General features: G+C 45.1%; 2 protein-coding genes across 5 annotated transcripts in view; both read left to right on the plus strand.

The window, feature by feature from the left end:
* The window catches only part of LOC119131297 (netrin receptor UNC5D-like), a 49,509-nt gene extending 43,314 nt beyond the window's left edge, over positions 1 to 6,195 (plus strand). For all 3 annotated transcript variants that reach the window (XM_037265612.1, XM_037265615.1, XM_037265613.1), the window contains 7 exons: positions 623 to 707; positions 1,344 to 1,515; positions 3,918 to 4,148; positions 4,238 to 4,387; positions 4,482 to 4,664; positions 4,781 to 4,959; positions 5,598 to 6,195. In XM_037265612.1, coding sequence (XP_037121507.1) covers positions 623 to 707; positions 1,344 to 1,515; positions 3,918 to 4,148; positions 4,238 to 4,387; positions 4,482 to 4,664; positions 4,781 to 4,959; positions 5,598 to 5,784 — 1,187 coding nt within the window. In that variant the 3' untranslated portion in view covers positions 5,785 to 6,195. The remainder of the gene's footprint in view (positions 1 to 622; positions 708 to 1,343; positions 1,516 to 3,917; positions 4,149 to 4,237; positions 4,388 to 4,481; positions 4,665 to 4,780; positions 4,960 to 5,597) is intronic.
* A 4,303-nt stretch (positions 6,196 to 10,498) lies between these two features.
* Positions 10,499 to 23,735, plus strand: tnfrsfa (tumor necrosis factor receptor superfamily, member a). 2 transcript variants are annotated; one of them, XM_037265684.1, is made up of 11 exons: positions 10,499 to 10,701; positions 18,466 to 18,567; positions 18,647 to 18,836; positions 19,317 to 19,448; positions 20,237 to 20,348; positions 20,426 to 20,559; positions 20,629 to 20,718; positions 20,793 to 20,839; positions 20,972 to 21,259; positions 21,355 to 21,391; positions 21,750 to 23,735. In XM_037265684.1, exons 1-11 carry the CDS (start codon positions 10,669 to 10,671, stop codon positions 22,049 to 22,051), a joined length of 1,467 nt encoding a protein of 488 aa, XP_037121579.1. In that variant the 5' UTR covers positions 10,499 to 10,668; the 3' UTR covers positions 22,052 to 23,735. The 2 variants fall into 2 exon arrangements, with proteins under 2 accessions (XP_037121579.1, XP_037121580.1); XM_037265685.1 differs by lacking the exon at positions 18,466 to 18,567 and having other exon boundaries at positions 10,501 to 10,701.
* Positions 23,736 to 23,798: the final 63 nt, after the last annotated feature.

Consider the following 23,798-nt stretch of genomic DNA (forward strand, 5'->3'; position numbering starts at 1 on the left):
TTTCCTCTTGCTTATTTCCATCTTTCCTCCTTTTTTGTCCTTCCCATCTTGTTTCCTTCTTTCCATTTCTCCTTTTTTTTGTCCCTTTTTCTTTCTATTTTCACCTTTCCTCTTTCTTTTCTCCTCCTGTCCTTCTTTCCTCCTTCCTCGTCCTTTCCCTCCCTGTCTCCTTCTACCTCTTTGCTCCTTCTTTCCTTCCCCCAGGCAAAAACAAAAAGAAAAAAAAAATCACACGAACGCTTAGCGAGCGAGGCGGGCATTTCGGCAATGTTTGACCTTGTCGTTATTGGCCCACAGCAAGAATGAGAAAATGTCATCCATCCAGAAAGAACATTCATTTTTCACTCACTTCGCAGATGAAGGCCGACAGCTTTGGCCTTCTCGCAATCACTTCGGTCGGCCTCCACCATCTCTAAAAGCACACAAACACCATGAACGGCGTGAATAGCTTCATAGAAATCAAATAATTGCAAATGAAAAAATATATATAAGTTAGCGTAGCATGCACACTTGGCTGAGTTACAGCGAGCTGAGTAGCTTTTAGCTTTAGCACAGTAAGAATGTATTGTTAGCGGCGCGCGCTACCCGTTGATGATGCTAATGACGCGGCCGCCGTCCACAGGTGTGAGTTTGCTGGTGCCAGTCGGGGGGATCGCTCACGACACCACATGGGAAACGACGGTCATTGTCAACCAGGAGGACAGCAGGTGAGTAGACTTGTAGCGAGTTGGCTAGCTAGTTGGCTAGCTAGCGGCGTAGTTTTGAATGCCTGAGTCGGCGGTTTATTGTCGTGGATGATTTCTTGCGTTATTTCGTGGTTGGTTTCTGTTATACACTACATCCAGACCAGTTGTCACCTCGGGCTAGTTTGAAGGTTATAGTTGACCCAGAGATGACTGTAAGCGCCTCTGGATTCAAACGCCGCTGAGCCTCAGCTCGCCGCTCATCTGTGCTACTTGTGCGCTGCGCGGCACTGTGCAGCGGTGTGATAAGACGCGTGCAGTTTGCCGCTTAAGGAAGCTGCCCGAGTCGCAGCACCGAGCTGTCAATCAACCGCTATCAGCCCAAAGGCGGGGAAAGTCCGGCCAGACGGCGAAATGGGATTTCCTTTCTTTTCTTGTCGGCGGAATGAGACTTCCCGGCTCACTTTCACATGCTCGAGAGCCTCGTATATTTTCGTCACGAGTGACAGGCGCCTGCTGTCGCGTGACACGCCCTTATTGAGTCGAAAACGATCGAATCCAATTGACAGGAAGACTAATGACATTCCTACGCCATTATTGGTCCACACTGTTTATCGTCTTTGTGTCAGAAAAAGAACGTTGCGACTTGTACGCTCGCAGCTCGGCGTTGGGCGAAGGATCGGAGATCTTCCTGAGTCCAGCCGTCACGTACGGCCCGCCGGGGCTGGAGCTTTCCTGCCCCGTGGTCCTGACCATGGCGCATTGCGCTGAGAAGGCCGCCGACCGCTGGATCACTCGACTCAAGAGGCAGACGCAGGATCGCAAATGGGAGGTCAGTTGTCCGACCTCCCCCATCTGGGTTCGGAAATTTTATTTATCACTAAATGCAAAGTTACTTCTTGGAAGCGGAGTTAAGCTCTCTAGTTTTACTTCCACAATGTTGCACTGAAATTGATTTATTGACTATAAAGGTCTCGTTAAGTGCACTAAGTGGAATTTCCAATATTTTATCCTTTTAGATTTTAGTTTGTTTCAAACCGAATATTTCAATCTCATTTGTTTGTGTCCTTATTTTGTGCTGCACCACTAAATTGCTATGAAACCATTTGATTAGTTTCCAAGTTGTCAAGTCAAGACTTTTTAGGACTTTTCAAATCAAATTTATATCCAAGTTCATTTTATTCCCAATATACCTTCTCCAAAGTTGATCCGTATCTGCTTTTAAAAGACCCGACTAAAACTAAATCACTGTTTTGTTGGTTCCACCGTTGTGATTGCGTGATGTGACCACAAATCATTTGTTATATTATTATTTTTTAAGAATGCTAATCATGTAAAACTGACATAAAAAGTGTCAGGTATTTTTTTTTCCCAATAAGTAAACTTAAGCCAATTGGGCTCTTTTTTTTTTTTTAATATCCCCTCGCTCAATTATTCGTGTCTTGGGTACAAAAATAAAAATGTAATCCCAACACCTTTGTTAGGTTTTTTCGCTGACCGAACAAATTTCAAGAGAAGAGCAACAGCAAACAAATCACAAGTGAGACAGAATATCAAGTCTTTTCTCGCGAGGAGTGCAGTACAGATAGTTTACAACAATCTCACAACACTAAATATCTGTATGCACTCCCGCTCTTTTTATTGGGATTTGCCCTACCCACAAATCGTGAGACAAAAGCCCCTAAAAGAGGAGGGGGAACGCATGTGGGCTTTGCCTCGTAAGGAAGAAATCACTAGGTGTTTACATACTGATAAGAACATGTGGGAAGAGGAATTTGAGTGGCCTGGATAGAGAAGAAAACCTTTGACCTCTAGTCAAAACATAGCAAGGGATGCTTTACGACATTGTGTAGAATGGGACAAGCTAGGTTATTTATTACTGGATACATACATTCCGACATAATCTTACGATCAAGATAGTTTGGAAAACCCTGACAATGATGGTCACTTGTAGGTTCATCTGAGGTGCAAGACAGCAATGAGGCATGTTGTTTAACAAAGTGGTCTTTGTTAAAAAGGAACTGTCTCGGTAGATGTCTTCTTTTTGCTGAGTTGTCAGCTGGTCCTGTCTGACCCAGCTGTAACCTCTCTCCTGACCCAGCCGTAACTTTTCTCTTCTGTGGTACATCATAAAAACAGCAAGGCCAAACAGCAAGCATATATTGCAGTAATATTGCGGTAAAGCATTGATTAGAGAACGCATGATAACATATATATATATATACATTTTTCTAACAACCTTCCTTCTCCACGTCCAACATTATCAACACCCTCCCTACCTTCTACCTTCTACATCAACACCTTCTATCCATCACTCCGGCAAATCCATAACTCTCATTTAATGGTGTGGTGACCTCATCAAAAGCAGCGGAGACCTCATGCAGGGAGGGACGGTTGGGGAGGGGTTGTGCGGGCACTTTTGAAGCGGAAAAATAGATACATACATGCACAAAAGACGCCGGCACCGTCGTCGTCGTCGTCTGACCGCTGTGAGATAACGAGAAAGATGTCTGATGTAACCAAAAGTTTCTGGGAATTAGAAATCCTAACTCGACTGGAGGTCCCCGTTGCCCATTAAAGCGCCATCAGAGTCGCCTCCCCTGCTGCACATTTTATTCGGCGCCTCTGTGACTGAAATATATGTAGATTTATCATTAGTGTACATTCTAGAACAGACTCCGAAAGATTCTTTTTCTAACAGAACTTTTTTTTCATTGTGTGGATTTATCGGAAATAACTGCTGAGAAATGCGATCACATAAATCATATGAGACCAACATTGCTCACAAGATTGGGATTTTTTTTTCCTCTCATTGGATTATTTCCAATTGTCACGCTAATTTCTATTTTGCAATGAGTAGTTTGCATGAATAGTCATCACAACCAAGCTTGCCTTTTTCTTTTGTGGATTATTTTGAGTTTATCATAACTAATTGACAAGTGGAGTAACAGAGAGTGCCGTTGACTTTTTACTTCACGTTTTTGAATTAGTGGATTAATTCGAGACCGGCAGGTAAGGACCACCTTCATTATGCCTCCGCTGTGTTTAATAATTAGTGACCCAATAAAACCTCAAAGGTTTTAATTTATGCACAGCTCATCTTTTGCCCATAACATGTCAGTGATAGTCATCCAATCCTGTTTTTCCATTATCGCTCCCCGTAGGTGGTCACAGAAGTTACCGTCCTCAAAATCAGAGTGGCGACAGTTTGACACGCTTTGTTTCTCCTGACAGGAAGTGATGTGTGTGCAGGAGGATTGCACTTCTTGCTACTGCCTGCTGGAGGCGCAGCGCTGCCACATTTTGCTAGAGCGACCCGGCCGCTACGCCCTGGTGGGCGAGCCGCTACGGCCGGACGCCGCCAAGCGCCTGCGACTGGCGGCCTTCGGAAGCCCGGACAGCGCCAACCCGATGGGCTTCATCCTCAGGGTCTACTGCGTGGACGACACGCCGCACGCTTTCCAGGTAACTTTAGTGTTGCCGGAACTTTTTTTGCGGATTATTTGGAATTGTTGTCGTTTTTTATTGACACGTGCTCCCTCTGGCGCCCCCAGGAGGTGGCAGCGGGCGAACGCATCCGAGGCGGGCGCCTGCTGGAGGAGCCCAAAGTCTTGTCATTCCGTGGGAACGCGCTCAGCCTGCAGGTGAACATCCAGGACGTTCCACAGATGCTGTGGAACATCAAGCCTTTCACCACCTGTCAGGTAAATTCCTAATACTTTGTTGATTATTTGTAATTGTTGCTTTCGATTGTGTAAGGTCCCTCGATCCTCCCTTTCTTCTGTAACATCTCCACAGGAGTTCTCCTTCTGTCAGGTGTGGTGGGGCAAACAGCGCCCCCTGCAGTGTGCCTTCTCCCTGGAGCGTAACAGCGCCTCCTCGTCCTCTTTCTCTTCATCTCCTCTCTCGTGTAAGATCAGCGTACGTCAGGTTCAAGGTGAAGAGCAAATCCTGCAGATCTACACCACAGTGCAGCCCGAGGTGAGACCGTAAACAATTGTTGCTCATTTCGTCGATGATGTTGCGAGTCACTGTCAAGTCGGCTCAACATCTTCAATTGCTGATAGTCGTGTTGGGTTCCCCCCCTCCCCTGCCAGAACCCAAAGGTACCTGTCCCGTTCCCTTGTGAGTCTGGCTGTTCCATCACCTCCCAGGCGGGATCACGGGCTTTCAAGATCCCACTCTCCATCCGCCAGAGGATCAGCGCCACGTTTGACGGGACCAACGCCAAGGGCAAGGACTGGCGCCTCTTAGCCCAAAAGCTACACGTGGACAGGTGGGAAAGCTCCCATTTAAATTCTGAATGGACTCCCACGTGGCTGTAAAAGCAGAATTCTAAACGTGTGGCATACGTACGTACATGCAACCTGGTCGGTCGGGACTAATCTGCCATCAGCCACCAAAGCCTCTCGTCGCGCCCACGCTGCTGATTTCATTATAGATGCGGAGGCGTGCGGGACAGCAGGCGAGACATCGTTCCGGTTGGCATGGCAGATTCTGATCGGGAAGGTCTGGGACCTCGACCCGATTGCTCGTTACCAATGTGAACGCTTGATGATTCCCGATGACCTCTGAAGTGGGAAATTTGGGAAAAATAGGAGTCTGGAGGTCTCTTGTGTTCGTTAAGCTGATTTATGCAATTATTGCAGCAAATATTTGCAGATGGTCACTGGGAGAGACAAGGAAGAACACCAAGAGGTGGGGGGGGGGAACGTCCCTGATTGAAGCGTGATGAAACACTGCCCCTTAGTGGCAGTGTGGAGAAAAACAGTCTGACAGACTTAGTCATTCATTTTCTACCTCTTTTCATGTTTAGAGTCACAACTCAGTGATTGATTGAGTTGTGCCTCACGATGTTTCCCCCTCTGTAGGGAACTTTTCAAGATGTTGACCATTTTTTTTCTCGCCCCACAGGAACTTGGGCTACTTCGCCCACCACGAAAGTCCCGCGTCCATAATCCTGAGCCTGTGGGAGGCGCAGCATCAGGACTCAGCCGACCTGGACTCCCTGGCCAGCGCTCTGGAGGAGATCGGCCGGGTACACTCGCCCAACTGCAACGATATGAGGGGTTCCCTAAACTCAGCGAGGACTGCAGATTGAAATCCCGGACAACTGCATGAACGCTGAGGAGCAGACACTTGCAGGGACTTCCCGGAATAATACGGAAGCTCGTTTCAGACAGGAACAAAGGTGAGGTTTGGGTTGTCGGGGGGAACGGACCACAAGCGTCTATCTTGGAGAGATGACTTCCTGTTCCTCATCCTGTGGGCGCGCCAAACTTTAAGTGTGACGTCATGTTGTCATTTTCTTGCTTTTGCGTGGTGTCTTTAAATGTGCGAAAAGTGGAGGTAATAACAAACGCAAAATGTTGGAGACTTCATGCTACTACACCTGCTTAAAAAAAGTTGGCATGAGGAAGATTTCTTTGTGTGGCACCCTCGGAAGAGTAGTTACCTTGGACCACGACTTGGTCCAATTGCTCCCAACAAAATAAACTGGCTTTGTGTCCAACTCTGTGTCGGCCTCTCTTGCAGATTCTCACCATTCGTTAAGATATCAAGCTACGCTAATTAGCAGATGGTAAAACGCAGCTAGTTTAGGAGCCATCTTGCACTAACCACATTGGCTGTAAAATGCAATATAACTAATTGGATGGTGTCCCTAATGAAGTGACCCATAAGACTGCATTGTCAATGGGACACCAACAGAGGGTGCTGTGGGCCTCCCTTCTTACCGTGACGTTTTGTCTCCTTTGCGCTTGGCCTCACACAATTTCTATGAACTCTCTTTCTCAGACACACACACACACCCCATGCAGACACACACCCGACCACTGTTCAATAGGTAGTAAGGCATGCTGGGTAAATATTAATCTGCTTTATTCGCTTCACTGGGTAAAGTGTGATCGAGACCAATGTCCCTAGAACCCCCCCTGAGAAAAAAAAATGCCCCCCCACACACACTTGGATCGCTGCCCCCCTTCAGCATTCCGGCTGGGACAAACAGGAAGTGTGTGAGTGTGTGCGTGCGTGTGTGTGTGTGTGTTTGAGAGAGGGGAGGGCGCTAAATGCAAGTCATGTGCGCCTCATGAGAACTAAAAGCTACACAAAAAAAGCAAGCGGCAAACTTGTTTTGCTTTGGGACAACTGGGCCTTAACTTGTTGCCATGGCAACGCTCCCATTCCCAGGCTAATGGTGTGGAGCTATTGTGCTAATTAAGTTTAGTGTATAGGGGTTTAGATCAGGGGTAAGGTTTCAAATTTGCGTTAGGTGTTCAAATTAAGGTTGCACGACGTTTAGGATTTTAAAATGACGGTTTCAAGTCAGGATTAGGAGCTCAGTCAAAGATTATGGTTCTGTTAGGGTTTCGAACAAGCGTTGTATGGTCAAACAGGCATCCAAGCTTGTGTTAGGGTTCTAAATTCAAGTTTTTTAGTTTGGCTTTTGAAAAAGTGCTGAAACGATGACAGTAGCTGAAATGTGTTGCTTGTCTGCAAATTGATCAAAATGAACCAAAACATTCTTCATTTCTTCAGTGTGTGTGTGTGAGCGTTGTGGCGTTGTGGTATGCTTTGGATTAGCGCACTCTTGCGGCTGGCGCGCTTGTCCGTCTGCTGCCGTCTGGAATCAGACAGCGAACATCAGCAGTCGTCTGAATTCTTCCAAGACCAAAGTGTTTGGATTTCTCCTGCCGCCCTCCGTGTCTATTTTTAATCGTCTGCTCCCGTTCACAATTAGTAGCCCAGTTTCAGGCCAATCGGGTTTAAATTATCAAATGACACTTTCTTTTTAGGGCCTTCAAAGTAGGGTAGGGTTTCAAAAAAAAAAAGGTGGTGCCCTGACCTTCACCCCGTCCTCTTCCTACTCTTCATCCTGCTGTCCCTCCTCCTCCTCCACATTTCACCATGCCAGGTCATGTGACTCATCACACCGATGACATCACCTGAGCTTAGACAAAAGGCCGCATTCCTGCGCGGCGTGCTAATCCTCTACGTTAATGTTCAACCAGACTCAACAAGCTAACTGGGTGGAGGGGGCTCCTTTCCCACCTCTGCCGGTTCCAACCGCCGGCTGGGGTGCAAAGAGCTGCTGAGTGCGCAAGAAGACTTTCCAGAAGCTCCCGCCAGCAGTCTCGCCAGCTTCTAGACCCCCCAAAATCCTTCGCAAATCCTCCTAATGCCTCGGTGGGTTCCGTGACGCGACGACAAGACGGCGCTAACCAACGTGCTAAACGAAAAAAAAAATACTTAACAGTGGATTTTGTCGATCCTAAATAAACAAGAGGCTCGCGCTTAATAATTACTTAATGCTAACAAAATTAGCTGAAGATGCAGATCTGAGAAAAAATACTGAAGCATTAGCAGAGACACCAACGCTACAAGATGTCAAATGAAATCTGTGTAGCTCCCAGCATTTTATTTGATAGTCTAAAATATATTTATAAATTATTTCCTCAGCTATGTATCAGTCAAGGCCCTCTTCAGTGCTGGGCCTCCGTTGTACGATAAGACAAATATGTAAAGGCCGCTTGTGCCCTCCCTCACGTGTGCTCTTGCCAACATTACTGGATGACATAAACGACAAAACCAGCTACCTTGTGTCAACATCGCAGTGTTATTTTCTTTTGCACCTGCGAACTTGAAGTTTGTTCTTTTTTTTTTCTTTGCTTCCTCCCGCTTCAAACCTTCCTAAACAGAGCTGGCTAAAACAATACCCGGCGGACGTCACGCAGGAAGGTGTCTCTTCCTTTTATTTTTGTCGGCCTTTTCCGCCGCCGGTCAGCAGGTCAAGCTGTGTATTGCCGCCAACACACACATGCACACGTACACACGCAGATCTGCTACCCAGTAACACACACACACATAATGCAAATACATACACAAACATGCACTCTCAGACACACTCACCTAACACACACACACATAACATGTACATACTACACACTCACTTAACACATTCACACGTGGTCATACAAGTTTTCCTCGACAGATTTCCACACATAAAACGAGTTGCAAACCCAAGGTCAGTGGTATCCATGTGCAGTGCCGCTAGTGAATGATTGCATCTTTTCTCCATGAAGTGTCGTAGAGCTCAGGATGAGCTGGCCAACAATCCGAAGCGCACTTCCTGTTTTCCAGCACGTCCTCGCTGCTTGACCTCCTGAAGGAGAGCACAGGATGTGCTCCCAAGACACACACTCACTCACATAACATATACATGCGCCTTCCTCGACAGTGTTTCACTGCACATCAGCTTCATCTTTTTCTAAACTAGCATGGCCAGTATGGACAGCTTTCCATTATTCCCTCCGCTGCTTTGTAGCAGATAGAGTTCAGAACTTCTGTTTTACCAGTTTCTGTATGAAGAGAATGTGGAAAACCGGGCAGGAAAACTGCACTTGTCTACCTTTCATGAAGAACATTGATACAGCATGACAGCGGCATTAAAAACTTGCGCATGAAAATCCTATTTTGTACCCTTTGTAGCGTTGCGGCTGCGATCACGAGCTATCAAAACGGACATCATGCGGTTTCATCTTCTCTGGCGACGGCACACGCAAAATAGTTGTAATTGCTTCCTTCACACTACCCTGGGATGCCACGTTTATTTATATTTGTAAATTGACCCCTGCATTCTTCACTTTAATTGCATTTGTTCACATTTCCTGGGAACATACACACTAACACACTGGTGGGACTATCATGATCTGGAGCTGTTTTTCTTCACCTGGAGCTCCGGACTTAGTTTAGGTGATAAGAATTTTAAACAGTTCAGAATACCATGCAGTAGTAATATAAAAAAAAAAAATCTTTTAAAAACACAAAAGATAGGAGATATGCAATACCACTGTGTAATCCCATGGGTCATAGGTCACATTAATGGTGTAAAATGTTTTGAAAATGATTTATCTTGATCTCATTTTGTATATTGTGGAAAAATGCCATTTGAACAGGGATGTGTATACTTTGTATATCCACACACACACACACACAGACACAAGCAGCACTTTAGATGCCATGCGATTAGATTAACATTGGGCGGAGACATGTTGGACAGGATGTTTATGTCTTTTGATGTTGAACAAACACACCATTCCATTGAATGCAGCGCACACATTCACTCTCGACGTCTTTATTTAAAATCCGTATTTTTGCATCAAAAAGTGTGACTTTACCCTTTCAAAAACTCAACCGCACTGTTTCCCACTCGGGGCTTGGACAGATCTATTTGTATCATAATGCTTTTTATTATATTAGATAATAATATTATATTATTATTATATTAAATAAAATCCTCTTTGTTACAATTTGTTTCATAATGCTTAGCAAATTAAAGTTAATTCCAAGCAGGAAACCTCGGTTATTTCTCCATGTCTTTTTGTGCAACTTTTCCCCCCTCAAAGCTACAGACAATAAAATAAGAAAGATGGCGACACAGATCATTTATTATTTTATGTAATCCCAATTTAGTTATTTATTATAGCAGTTGACAATTTTTTTTTTTTTAATGAATGGAAGAAATGCACTCTTTTGCACAAGGCGTTATGAAAACAATGTATGATGTATGTAAAAGTTTGTTATTTGGGGAATTTCATTGTGTGAACATGTTTAATGGCTAAAATGTTTGACCTCAATTACCTTCACCGTGATTGGCTACTTAAAAGTGAGCTTGACCTCTGACTTACTACCAAGTTGATGTTTAGGATCCCTTACAGCGATTGGCTGTGCGCAACGTAAATATTCACAAGAACCTGCAGTGATTGGTTGAGGATGGACTGACGTCACGGTATTCAGACGAGCCAGAAGCAAGAATCACTGCAACTGAGTCTGGCTCTCAGTCGAGACGTTTGACAGACAGCCGCTCCCGCGTTATACTCATGAGAGAAGTCGGCTGACGGATTAGCTTGTTCGCTAATTTTTTTTTTATCACGACGTGTTTCATTCAAGATCCTTTTCACGCTGAGGTCTTACGGAGGTTTCTGACATGAACACCGGGCCAGCTGTCGGGAAATTCTGCGTAAGTAGAAACGCTTGGACAATGTGTGTTTGTGTTCTAATGGTAAGTATTCCAAATTAACTACGAGGGGGGTGAAAGGTCAAGTTAGGACAGCGGCAGCATTTCCCAGAATATTTAGGACAATATTAAGTGTCGTCCGCCTTCTCGCGTTAGCCGTTTAGCTTGTAGAGCGTTACATGCACGGTGTTTGACGCCACACTAGCAAACTTAAATGTCACCCCAAAACATTATAAATACTGGAATAATGATCATTCATCTCAGTGTGGTCACAAATTAGGATTTCAGTGCAAAATCTGGGTTTGTTTGACAGAACACAACGCTGTTCTCCATACTGGCAGGACGCCATGACTTGTATGAATGGCAACAGGTGGATGGTGTACCTTCTGCCCTCTAATGCAACAAGAGCATTGAAATTGTTGTGCCAGTTATTATATGTTCCAAGCACAAATAGATTATGGAAGATTATACTTGAGAAATGTTTTCCATAGTCTGTTTTGCTGTACTCCATTATACAAAATGGATGACTGAGGTCAACCTGCAAATTTCATGTCTGTGTGAAAGGGGTACAGTGAAAAACCAGGGCTGGGATGTGAAGTTTTATTCAAATTGTCATTGTCAACTAAATACCCGATTGCGCCACGCTGCAAGATAAAAACGTCGTACGACCAGCAATTCTCATAAAAGTAAACATGTGACACCCGATGGACCTAAAGCAAAATTTAACGCAACAACTGGTAGCTGGTGGTTGCCAACAAGGGAAGTCCAATGTAATGAACGGAGACGCTAGTTGCAAGAATCAACAACAAAAAATATCTTTACATAACGTAAGACGAATGTATATTGAGGTAAGGAACAAGGATTTAACAATGCACAATGACAACCTGTTGACATAAAACAAAATAGCGAACCAGGACTTGGATGACTAATATAACAAATCTCGAGTCATCACAAACTAACCAAGTTGCGACCATGAGGAACTTTTGTCTTAACAACCAACGCTAACTGTAGCAAGCTATAAATGCCTGATTTTAACATTTAAATGTCACCCGTAGTTTGTGACGGCTAACGTAACAGACATCTTTGGAGAATGAGTGACGGTTAACCTCAACTGTAAGCATAAAACATTCTGACATTTGAAACAACAGATGACAAGCCACAAGTCACGACTGCTTTTTCCCCACATTGTAACATACATGGTGTTTAGTACTTCACCTGAGCAAGCAATTTTTCTCTTACTTTATTTGAATACAACATAACAAAAGATAATCGGCGACAGTGACACATTGCAAACTTGAAACGATTGTAACAATCGTTCTCATTGTTCCGACTAATGCATTGTTACTCTGCGATTCCCAACTTTTGAGTCCAGATTAGCGTGTGCTCATGGTTACATTATATTGAGTGGACTGTCTGTGACACTGTGACACTTTCCCCCCCTACATCAAACCTCCTTTGCACCCCCCCCCCCCCTCCGCCAGCCCCATGTCAGGCAGCAACGTCACTGTTTATCTTGTGTAAACCTCGATACATTCTGGAAGAGGCCTTGCCAAGTGGCCTTGTTGCTGGGGGGGGTTACTGCGAGGAAACAGGACCCCCACCCTTGATCCACCCACACACAGCGATTCTGCCGGCAGGCTAATCCCCCCCACTCACATACACACAGATAGCGCGCCTACGTGCTTGGCTGTCCCGTCCATTTCCTGTATGCGCATGCCACAATATTAGGGGGCATCAGTTGCAACTGTAAACTTGGTGCTTATCTCTTGTGTCTGCCTGGGTGTGGTTTCACACAGGAAATGAAGCCCCCCCCCCCCTCTCTCTCTCCCCACCACATGTCCACGACCCCCATCTCACGGTACAGAAAAGGGCAAGACGGACATCTGGGACAAGTTCAGGCCAAAGCCTAGCGTAGCTTATCGGCGCCGCGTAGTATGATGCAACCGGCCGGCAACGCCTGGCGCAGGTGCTCTGTCAATGCAGTGGATTTGTAGTGGCGGGGCGGTTGCTGAGGTGACCTGTTCGGCCAATCAGAGCGGGGCTGACTCACTCGAGCGAGCGTCACCTGTTCAGGTGTGCCCGGGCAACGCGCATTCCAGAGCAAGGCGGAATGATGTCAACAAGTGAAGCAACCATTTGACCCATTGAGATGTTAGTCAGCATGACACGTCGAGTTTATTCTTGAAATGTACTAATCACTGTTAATTGTCAACACAAGCTAGCACTTTTCACAGTTACTATATATAGAAGAGCTACTATTGTTTTGTTGCTCAGTGTAGAAAGCAATGCTATGCTAGTAGCTGTTGATAAAAGCTGTTATTGTCTGTTGTTGACGATTAATCGTGCATTTGTCAGGACGATGAAACGAATGACACTTTTGCAAGCGTGACTGTCTGTTGAATCTCATGCATTCCTTTTTTTCCCCTCTCTGATATAATTGGGAAAATATAACGAATTTATTGAGTATGCATATAATCCAATGAAATACTGTAAAAATCTTGCGTATTAATAAACCCCAAAATTATTCATTTTGGATATTTTGGTCAGGGCTGAAGATGTTCAAGAATCTCAAACCAAAAGACACATTTCCGTGTACATTCTTGGAATCGAAGGTGTCCGGAGGGAGTATTTGGAACTCCATAAAAATACTTCTGAAACAGAATCGTATTTTCTTTCATGGAAAATGTCACATTGTTGCTCCGATGCCTTTGTGACGTCAGCCGCGCCGGCACAAAGGCTCACTTTGATGGCGCTAATGTAATTTGCCAGGGCAAAGCCGAGTCTCCGTGCGCATTCTTCAATCTATTAGTCAGCCCCTCACGTTGGCGGCGGCGTCCTCTCCCACCTCCCTCTTCTCATTCTCCTCCTCGACACACCGCCAGTCGTCTTGTGAGCGGCCGCTTGGGCCTAATCGAGATTGGAAAAGGCGCCGCCCTTTGCCCCCGGGCCGCGCACATGTCTGACTGTGTGCCTACGTTGGTCAGCAGTCCTTTTGGGTCTAGCAAAGAAAACAGAAAGTCTCCCAACCTTCCCAGCAGCCTTTGCTGGCTTCATATGTTTTGCATCAGCGCGGGGGGGTCACGCGCCAGCCTGGACGTTCAATTAGCGTCGATTGTTTCCCGACGTCGCCTAACCTGCAAGCGACACGTGCGCGCGCACCTCCTGAGGAAACTCAAGAATGTGTGTCGCGGGGCTGCAAGTATTGCTCGGTTAAAAATATCCTACCCGGCGGATATGTTGTGTGTGTGTGTGCGCGCAATGTGCAGGCTGTTTTGGAAGGAGGGGTGAGGGTGTGGGGGGGGTGACTGCCGCATGAAGCCCCTGTATTGTCTCAGCTTCCTGTTCTCCCTGAGAGGAGGGGGCCGCTGCTTTTCACACGCTCCCACTCATGCTCTCCTTCTCCACGCCATTGTACTGAACATGCATACTTCAACACTTTACCACACTTTTTACGCTAGCTAGTCGCCGCGGGAGATGCACTCCGAGTTCAAGTCACCACTGAGACGTTGAGTGTTGTCCATGTTTAGCCCTGAGAGTCAATAAATGCTCCCGCATTTCTGACTCGGGAACTCGGACCATTGTGTGTGAGTATGGACCATGGGAGCTATTGTGTGAATTTCATGATGGGATGATTTAATGTGGGCCCAAAAAAGTTTAATTCCATGGGTCCGGCATTTAGGCTTTGAATCGGGCAATTTACACAAGCTGCTACGATGCAAGATGCAAGCCGAAATGTGGACCATGGCAACGTAATTGAAACAGCTCGCTCGGTGGATTTTTGGCGGCAATCGAGTTCCAGTGACAGTTGTTTCGTAGGCCTTGATGAGGTGGACGCGGCCAAGTGTAATTAAGCACATGTTACAATTTGGACTCACACCGCAGTTACGCTCGTTACGGTCCTAGTCGTCATTCAACGCGCACGTCAATCCCGCTTTGAGTCGTCTTGTCAAGTCGCAGCTGTAACGTGTTAACATGGCCGCCGTTTGGCCCGCGGGGACGTTTGGATGCTTGCCGCGCTCGCGGTTCTGGTGAGACGACGGCGATAAGCACGGGCGCGAGTAGAGATGGCGGGACGAGGCAAGTCGCTCGTCTGTCACAATCTTTTACGAGGCACTCATTAAGTTCTCGGCCAGATCGAACTCCTCGGTGTGTAAAGTGGGCGTAGTTTGGTGATTAGTGGTTGGGTTGAGTCGCTGTTGACTTTGACCGCACAGCTGCCTGCTGTTTGGAATCCAGCGGAGTTGTTTAGCTTGGAGCAACAAATCACGCCGCTAATGCTGTTTGGCTAGGCCTCAAAGGATAACTGAGTTGCATAAACTGCAGTCGCAGACTCGCGACGCTTTTTCCACTGTTTGAGTTGCAGATGAAACGTTAGGAAAGTTTGCTATCATCATTCCAGTCAGCAAAGTGACGGCGTCAGGGATTTACTAATGGGGATGCCACAAGACAAGAGCCAAAACAGTAATGCTTAAAATATGATTTATCCCCCTCCACACACACACACGCACTCATAAATATTAGGGAAAATGTTTTTTTTTTCTGACAAAAACTTGATGGACGATACATCAGACAAAACAAAATACAATAGACAAATACAATAAAAAAAAAATTAGACAAGGACGTATGTAAATAGGCATAAAATACATTCAATAAAAAATACAAATACATACATTATCTAGAGCAAATAATATCAGGATAAAAAAAAATGTGGATGGAAAAATACAAACAATAACACATTTAAAAGGAAGAATGCAAAGACATGAAACTAAAAATACAACACAAATATTGGACTCAAATCTCAATTAAACACAAATCACACAAACAAGAAATACAGGGGAAAAAAAACACTTTACAAAAATGTGCTTGTGTTTTGAAGGGCTGGAACGGATTCATATCATTTCCATTCATTTCAATGAGGAAAATTAATGTGAGTTCTGAACGCGATCATAGAACCAATTAAACGATTATACCAACCATGACTAGTTTCCGCTTGCAAAAAAAAAAAACACCTTTTGAAAGTAATCCGTGTACATGTGGTCGAACTTGAAGCTTCTGGATGATTAGTGATTAATAAGAGGCGCATGATGCGACCCTGTAATATAGAACGCATCGTCCCTGCTTACGGCTGGGCTCTGACTAAAATCCTCTGGACGATATTGGATAAATGTCTCCTTCCTTTTGTTTACCGCCAGTTTGTACAGTCAGTCGCTGAAATGGCCCATTGATAAGCAGCTCTGCGGATGTCCTGTCCTCGGTGGACGAACCTTTTCCGAGGCGTCCATCATTTAATTGTGACTTTAATTGCTTGAAACTCACACACATGCAGCATCGGCATCACAATGGCGCTCTGTGCTAAGTGGACTGGACCTCCTCCAGGGATTGTGGTTTCTGAACCGAGGTTAGGGTCACCCCCCCCCCTCTGCTGCCACCGCCGCCTTTGGTGCCGCCGCAATGTGGCTAGCCAAAAGTGCCCACGCGTTCTCTGTTTTTGCTAGCGCAATCAAACTTGACGGTGCTAATGTGCATGTCAACTTACAAGCTGTGTTTAGAGAATATTGCATGTGGGGAGTTGTGTTTATGAGTTGTGTTTACTTTTCCTTGCACGTCTTGTCTTTCTCCTTTCACTTAATCAGAATGACAAATGTTTGAACGCTAGCTTAGACATTAGCATGCTAATCGCAACCTACTTGCAGCGGTCTGCATTGACGTCAGTGAACTTTTCAACTCATAACGTTGCCCGTCTGCGGTTGACTCGGCAGGATAGCGACAAATTAAAAGCTGATTGAGCATTTTTGGAGACTTTCACATCGCCATTGTGACCTTAACCAGCTGCTTGCCGCAGCGGAGTTTAGGCTAGCTTCACCAAGTGACCGTAACATCCTGAAGAACTTTATTGCCGTCAGTCATTGCTAGCATAGCCACATTTTTATCCCATCATGCTTGAGTGAACCAAACAGTTGTTGGACGCCCACGCTACGTCTTGCATTATCGACCGTTTCCTGCGATGGCGCACTCTGGTGTAGCGTTGCAGATCTCAAGTTCTTTTTTCCCAAGATTTTTTTTTTCCCTCTTGCGTCCGCAGCACACATGTGCTTCCTCGCAGATCTTTTCACGCGAGCCTTCGCTTCCACAAGTCTTTTTGACCCCCCCACCACCACCTCCCACTGTGCTTTCACACAAACGCACTGTGTTTAAGCCTCGCTAGAGCACCACTACCATACAACCCCATCGCCCGCCTTTCCTCTCTCTTCTGCCTGCGTCCAATGTTTGGATAGATGTAAAAGGCCTGATTGTGACTGCTCGCAGCCACTTTGGAAAGTCTGACGTGAGCAGGAGGACGAGGAAGGAGGGGAGGGGAAGAGGTGGCGGCATGGAGTGGTTGGGGGGGGGGGATTCGCGGGATGAAAGACTGAAGGGAAAAGTTCTTCCCAACAACAAGGCATGGCGACCTTCCAGGAGTCCCGCTCGTTCCCCCCGTCGTTGGCTTTTCGCACATGGCCTCCATCTTTACTTGGCCCCCTCTCCAGCTTACAAGTGCTGCCTTTGATATAAAATCGTTTTACTTGAGCTTTGTGTTAAAATATAGGTCTTGGTTGATGGTTTGATTTTCGGTGTAAAGGTGGTCAATTAAAAAAAGCGGAATTTTAAACAATTCTTTAAAAAGTATACTATTGTATGTAAAATTTTGATTTATATGACCACCCAAAAAATATATATTTTAAATAAATTAGCGATGCAATGATTAATTGAAGAACCCAAATAATTAAAAAAGAGTGAAAATGTGATTTTTAAGTATTCTATATATTCCGTTTTCCTTTTAAATAATATTGAGAACCTATTAAATAGGTTTTAAATAAAAATGTCGGATTTTTGTGTGGTGATGCTGTGTGAGCCAAAATCCTCCAACACAGCCTCTCCTTTAACCCGGCCGGCGGTGTCGCGTTGCGTCGGTGTCGCATGTCGCTCTGTTCAAAGCATCTGCGTTGGAAGAATGTGGGACATTTGAAGTCCAGACACTAAAGCGTGTTGTTGGCCCGTGAATGGGCCCTTCTCACGTTGACGAGCTGAAAAGCGTGCGAAGAAAAACGGCAGTGCCCTGGGGGGGGGCCTCGCTAAAGCGGCACGGCCCAGTATTCTTCTGGGAAGCCCACCTACACAAGATGGCCATTATCTGCCGCATGAATAGATAGTTGTGCTATCACCGCTCTTAGCTAACACCGGCACTCTATCAAGAGGCTGTTCGGGTCCTGAAGAATTTTTGTATTCCTTTTTTGTTCTAAAAACCCCAAAGAAATGAAGTGAACATTCAGAGACAAATAGAAGACTAATTTGAACGCCATCATAAATCGTCACGAGCATGTGAAGCAAGGAAAATTGAAATTATTTTAGCTAACAGTATCCCCTTCAAACAAAAGCATTTAATTTTTAGAAATTCAAAATGCGGTTTTGAAGTGCAGAGATACTTTTTTTTTTTTTTTTTTTTAAATAACAGCCTTCCAACACAAAATAAATATTCTTGGCTGTAGTTTGATGTCGACCGGATCCATACTTGCTTGAAGCTTCTCCAAGCTTCGTGCCACTTCTCAAAAACATTCCTATTAGCTTCATTGAAGACTGTTAATCATTCGTAGGTGTGAACGTTGGTGTCCATATGTAACCTTGGATTGACTGGCGACCATTAGGTCCCACATAACAAAAACAGATGACCTGATGGACAATGTGCACTAGCGGCAGGGTGGTGACGCTTTAATTTCAATCCCACGGCAGATGTTCTGGTCAGATGTTCCTAATCAACGTGCAGATTGCGAACAGAAGGCGACTCATGAAGAATCCTCTCGCTGTTTTGATGTGATGCCACTGAAAGAGCTGGTCTGTGCAACCACGTTCTGTGTAAATAAAGCAAAGTTTTATGTATTTCATTTTTATTTTGCCGGGTTCACCCCCTCAGATGCTGCTGGCGACGCTCCTCCTCCTCGCGAGCTCGCCGTGCCGAGCGGCCGAGCAGCCCCCCGCCGCCCAGTGGTCCGCCGCGTCAGATAACGACTTCAGGAATGGCACCCTTCTGCGCCGCCATAGGACCTGCGTGGAGAACCAGCAGTACCACTACCAAGGCCTCTGCTGCCTCAACTGCCAGGCTGGTATGTGTGTTCTCGTCCTTGCCTCTGTGGAAAAATAAATACGTTTTAGTGGGTAAAAAAAAAAATATTAGGTAAAAAAATATATATATAAATAAAAAAATAAAATCTGAAAAAATGCACCATTTAAAACTGCTATTATATTAGATAAAATAATACAAAAACACATGAAAGAATTGGAACACAGAAATGTTGGTGAAAAACAACAAAACAATTAGAATAGTCAAATGGGGGGAAAACAAAAACTAAAGCATCATACAAAAACAGTATGGCTTTAATACATTTGGACAGGCTCAGTGGAACTAATTGACTAAAAACTTAACTTAAAATTGAAGACAGAATCAGATAAAATAACAAAACAAATATGTTCGATTTTGACTTTTTGATCCAAGCTAGCTTGCGTTCCAATCCAAACCAATCTTGTCATAACTCTTTCCAAATGATTGACCTTGGCTACGTTTGGTGTTTTTCTGTCATCATCAGGGACGTTTGTGCAGAAGGAGTGCGAGCGTGATTACCAGCAGGGGGTGTGCGCTCCCTGCGAGGAAGGACACACTTACACGGAACATTCCAACGGCATGCACAGATGCCTGCCCTGCACGCACTGTCGTCAAGGTAAACATTTGGAGTGGACAGAAAAAATCTACACACCCTTTTTCCAATGCCAAAGTTTTTCTTAGATACAAGATTAAGATAAAGCGTTTGATTTGATTTTAATTTTATTTTAGTGCTCTTATCTCACTCCCCCCCAAGCTCACCAATCAGAAGCAGCTTTCTTCTCACAGACAGGTCACGCTGAATAATCAGCTCCAAGTAACAAACAAACAAACATTAGATAAAAATGCAGCAGTTTACAATTTACACTTTTAGATTTCTGTTGATAGGACAATTTGATATCTAGCGACTACTCTCCCAAGGAAACTAAATGTCATTGTGATGCTAATTCCCAAATTAATCCTAATCTTTAGCGGGACGTTTTCCCAGTGGACTCGCTGGATTATTGGGGAAAGTGGATCTTTGGATTTTTTTTTTTTTTTTCCTCTCTCCCCTTCGAGACGCCTGAGCGACAATGCCAAGTGATGAAGTTACTCGGGGAAAAAGGGCGTGTCTTTTGTGGTTTTGTTGCCACTGTTCAATGAGAGAGCGTCCCAAGAGGGGGGCTTACCTTACCCGGGCCGGTCCGGGCGTGGTATCATTGTGTCCCGCTTGAAAGGGGAAGGGGTGGGGGGGTCGTGTTACACCAGCTCGCACTTTAGGGATAATCGCTCCTCTTTACCTGTGACTCGGAATGTTTCCACACCCAAACTACCTGGTGTACTCTTTTCACCTGCCTGGGAAAACATCTTTGTGGCTGGATGAAGCATGTGTTATTTTGATTTTTGAACAAGTGTGTGTGTGCGCAGACGAGAAAGAGACGGCACCCTGCACCACCACATCGGACACCAAATGTCAGTGCCGAGCCGAAACCTTCTGCGTGCCGGATCAGGCCTGCGAGGTCTGCAAACGTTGCGCCAAGTGAGTCTCCAACCAATCCAATCAACCGATGGGAACGCAGCAATGCGATTGCTGAATGGATCGATTTGACTGTTCAGGTGCAAGCCGGGTGAGGAAGAGGTGAAGAAGTGCACGCATTTTTCCAACACCGTGTGCCGAAAGCGAGACCCGGCTCCCACCAAAACACCGCCAGGCCAAACCTCGCCCACCCCTGCCTCGCCGACAAATATATGTAAGGCCTCTCCTTATTTCCTCAGCGACCTATCACTTTAATCATTAACCGTCTTCGATTATATTGCAGGGATTCCCGTACTGAGCTGCCTCTTCGTCATTGTGGCCGCCGTGCTGGCCGTGTGGTTCGCCGTCAAGCGCTGCTCCTTCGAGGGAACATGTGAGTGTGCGTCAAGGGCCGGCCGCGTTTCCGTGACGACAGCATCACTTTACTAACAGGCCGTCTTTTGACAGGCGCCAAGAGCCACTGTGACACCAGTGAAATCATCAAGATTCCCATCGTAAGTCTTAAACACTGTAGTTCTATATTTTCAACATTTTATTGTTTAATAGAATGCAGTGTGATCTTTTTTTTAAATCGACCGATGACAAATAACTCTCGACTGAATCTAACATTTTTGTTTTCTTGTCAGGACGAGAGCTCCCCCACGGCGGAGGAGTGCCAGAACACTCATAACGACGTCCTGGAGGGCGACCATTCCCGTCCGGAGTCGCGTCCGCTGCTGCAGGAGACGCAGGCTGGCATGACCAACAACAAGGCGTCGCCGTCCCCGGAGGACGAGGACCGCGGGCTGGGCGACAGCTTGTCCAACACCACCAACTCATCGCAGACAAGCCTGTCGGCGCTTCCCACCGCCGCCTCGTCCGGGAACAGCCCCCAGCAGAGCCCCGCCCCCTGCAGGATAAGCGCCTCGGCGATGGTGCGCATCAAAAAGACAAAAATATCTTTTTTTTATTTTTTTTTTTATGTATCTTTTTGGAACCTTCTGTCTCACAGCGTCTGCTTTGTTCTCAGGAGGATCCTCTGCAGCACCGCCTGGTGCCGCTGCAAGGTAGGAAAGCTGCACTGACATTTCTCGGAATGGCACTTCACGCAAAGTGTCATTTCCAAGCCCTCGGGGGGGCAAAGACCGAGCAAGCGAATGAAGAAGCTAATTTAAGACTTGTTTTCACTCAGTTAAACAGTTCATGTCAGTTCACAAGTTGTGTAAGCCAGTCATTTTCAAACTGGGTTAGCAAAGCCTTTATTGGCTTTGTTCTTGGAAAATGACACTGGTTGACAGATGGGAAAATTGATTTAAAAGAAATTATTAAACAAGTCCAATTACTGTAATTGTTACTCTTTTTCTTTTTTTAGAAACACGCTGAAGTTGAAAGTTGACCCAAATAACGCAACTTTATCCATTGCAGAGTCTGAGAAGTCACTGAAGAAGAGCTTTGACCTGTTCGACAAGTACCTGGACTTGACGATCCACAACAAGTTCTTCCGCATGATCGGCGTGAGCGACAACCAAATCCGCCAAGCGGAGAGCGGCGTGGCCGGCGACAAAGTCTACGAGCTGCTCAAGAGCTGGATGCAGCGACAGGGCCTGAAGGCCGACATCAACGACCTGCTGCGGGCCCTGCTGGACCTAGACCAGCGACGCTCTGCCGAGAGCATCGCCTCCGAGGCGCTTAGGCGAGGCTACTACAAGCACGATCACACTCCCTGAGGGACGTCATCGCATCTCCTTGTTGGACTTACCTCGTATCGAGAGCCAGTAGTTTTTTCTTCCGAAGATGCATAAGCAACCTTTTTTTTTCCCCCCACAAAAGGGGTAAGTTGAGTTGCTCGGATGGATGAAAAACAACAAAAGAAGACATAATATGAAGAAAGAAAGTACTCAGCGCCACCTGGTGGCAAGCACATACACTGGTCTGGCGCTTACCACGCCTTCTCCGCCACTGGCTCAATGTCGTCACGCTAGCTGTATGATTTTTTTTTTGTCATTGTCATCTTTGATGCACTTCTTCCCACTAGCAAAATTTTGCTAGTAGTTGCGTTGACGTTTTTTGTGTGTGTGCGTGAACAAAATGATGCCCGCTGATCAACCTTTTCTGTGTAGGAATTTTCTCTCGTATAGTCTCCGAAGATTAAGTATACGTATTCCCAAAAATACAAGATATGATGATTCTCCTAAAATTACAACTTTTTCCCCTGAAAAATTGCTAAAAAAATCTAAAGAATACATTTTAATTCTTGTATGATTACAGTTTAACCCCTCTAAAAAAAAAAAGACTTTATTCTCACAAAATTGACCCTTTTTTCTCCCCATTTTCTTTTTTTAAAAAACATTTTGTTTAGAAAAATCACTTGATTCTATTTTGATTAATTTCTTAAAATAAGCGACTATTTTTTGTTGTTGTCGACTGACACTACTCATTTGGATGAATGTTTTTTCTTTTGTCAAAAAAACATTTCGGAGGTGGTCATTCCGTTAAAACATACTATGCTAAAATGAAGTCATGCAACACAAATTTGTTTGTGACAAATAGCTAAACCGTCACAAACGTACAACTGTGTCTGCCATGAGAACTTTGGTCCCTGCCTTCCTCTTTATTTATTGTCATATTTATTTTTAGCGCTACTTATTTAAACCCTCGCAGCATTGCCACACTTTCCTCAAACATTATTGTTCATTTCAGAGGTGAGCAGACAGAAAATGTCTTTATTGAAGCTATAAATATGGATTATTGAGGCTGGCGTATCCATACTGTCATGCATGAAAAAGAACACCAAGCAATATGCCCCGCCCCACCCCTCGTACTTGTTACTAAGCAGAATTCATATTTTTTATCAATGGGCCAATTGAAAGAAATTGCCTAGCTGCTTGTTGTTGGACTGGATTCACAGTTTAAGCAAAAATGACGGCGGCAACTTGGCGACAGGTACGGAACCTTTTTGCCCAGCTTAGCTTTAATGAAGGAAAGTGCGCTTATTTTTTATTTTATTTTTAAACACCTCAACTTTACACTCTTATTGCCCAACTCTTTTCTGTGTGTTTGCAGTGAGCCTCATTGTGTGTGTGTGTGTGTGGGGGGGTTCTACAAGTGTGCTTGTGAGCATAATTGTGTGTGTGTGTCTATGCCATTGTTTGTGTCCTACTGTATTGTGATGCTCAGTGCTGGCGCTGCCATCCGGTGGTTGACAAGAGACAATTCATCCTGCATCAATTTCAAAGCTTTCATAACGTGACATTACGTGGACTGTTTGTCATATTTGTATATAGATTGTAGGAGAGTAGCAGGAGAAATTAAATGACGTCAAAGTCCTATTGATGGAAGAAATGAAGTTGAGATGTAAGTTATGAGAAGTATGTTTTTATGTACATTTGGAATAAATATTTTGTACAGACACCTTTTTGGATCATTTGAATTATTCTATTAAGACAGTAAATGACTAATATTACTTCTTTTTTT

This window comes from Syngnathus acus, chromosome 12, assembly GCF_901709675.1.
Source record: "Syngnathus acus chromosome 12, fSynAcu1.2, whole genome shotgun sequence".
Classification (NCBI taxonomy): Eukaryota; Metazoa; Chordata; class Actinopteri; order Syngnathiformes; family Syngnathidae; genus Syngnathus; species Syngnathus acus.

Bases quoted from the DNA above. Each gene is read 5' to 3' on its own strand.
- tnfrsfa (XM_037265684.1), top strand. From the start codon at position 10,669: ATGAACACCGGGCCAGCTGTCGGGAAATTCTGC. The intron at 20,349-20,425 runs GTGAGTCTCCAA...TTGACTGTTCAG, and splicing joins GTCTGCAAACGTTGCGCCAA to GTGCAAGCCGGGTGAGGAAG. The intron at 20,840-20,971 runs GTAAGTCTTAAA...TTTTCTTGTCAG, and splicing joins AAATCATCAAGATTCCCATC to GACGAGAGCTCCCCCACGGC.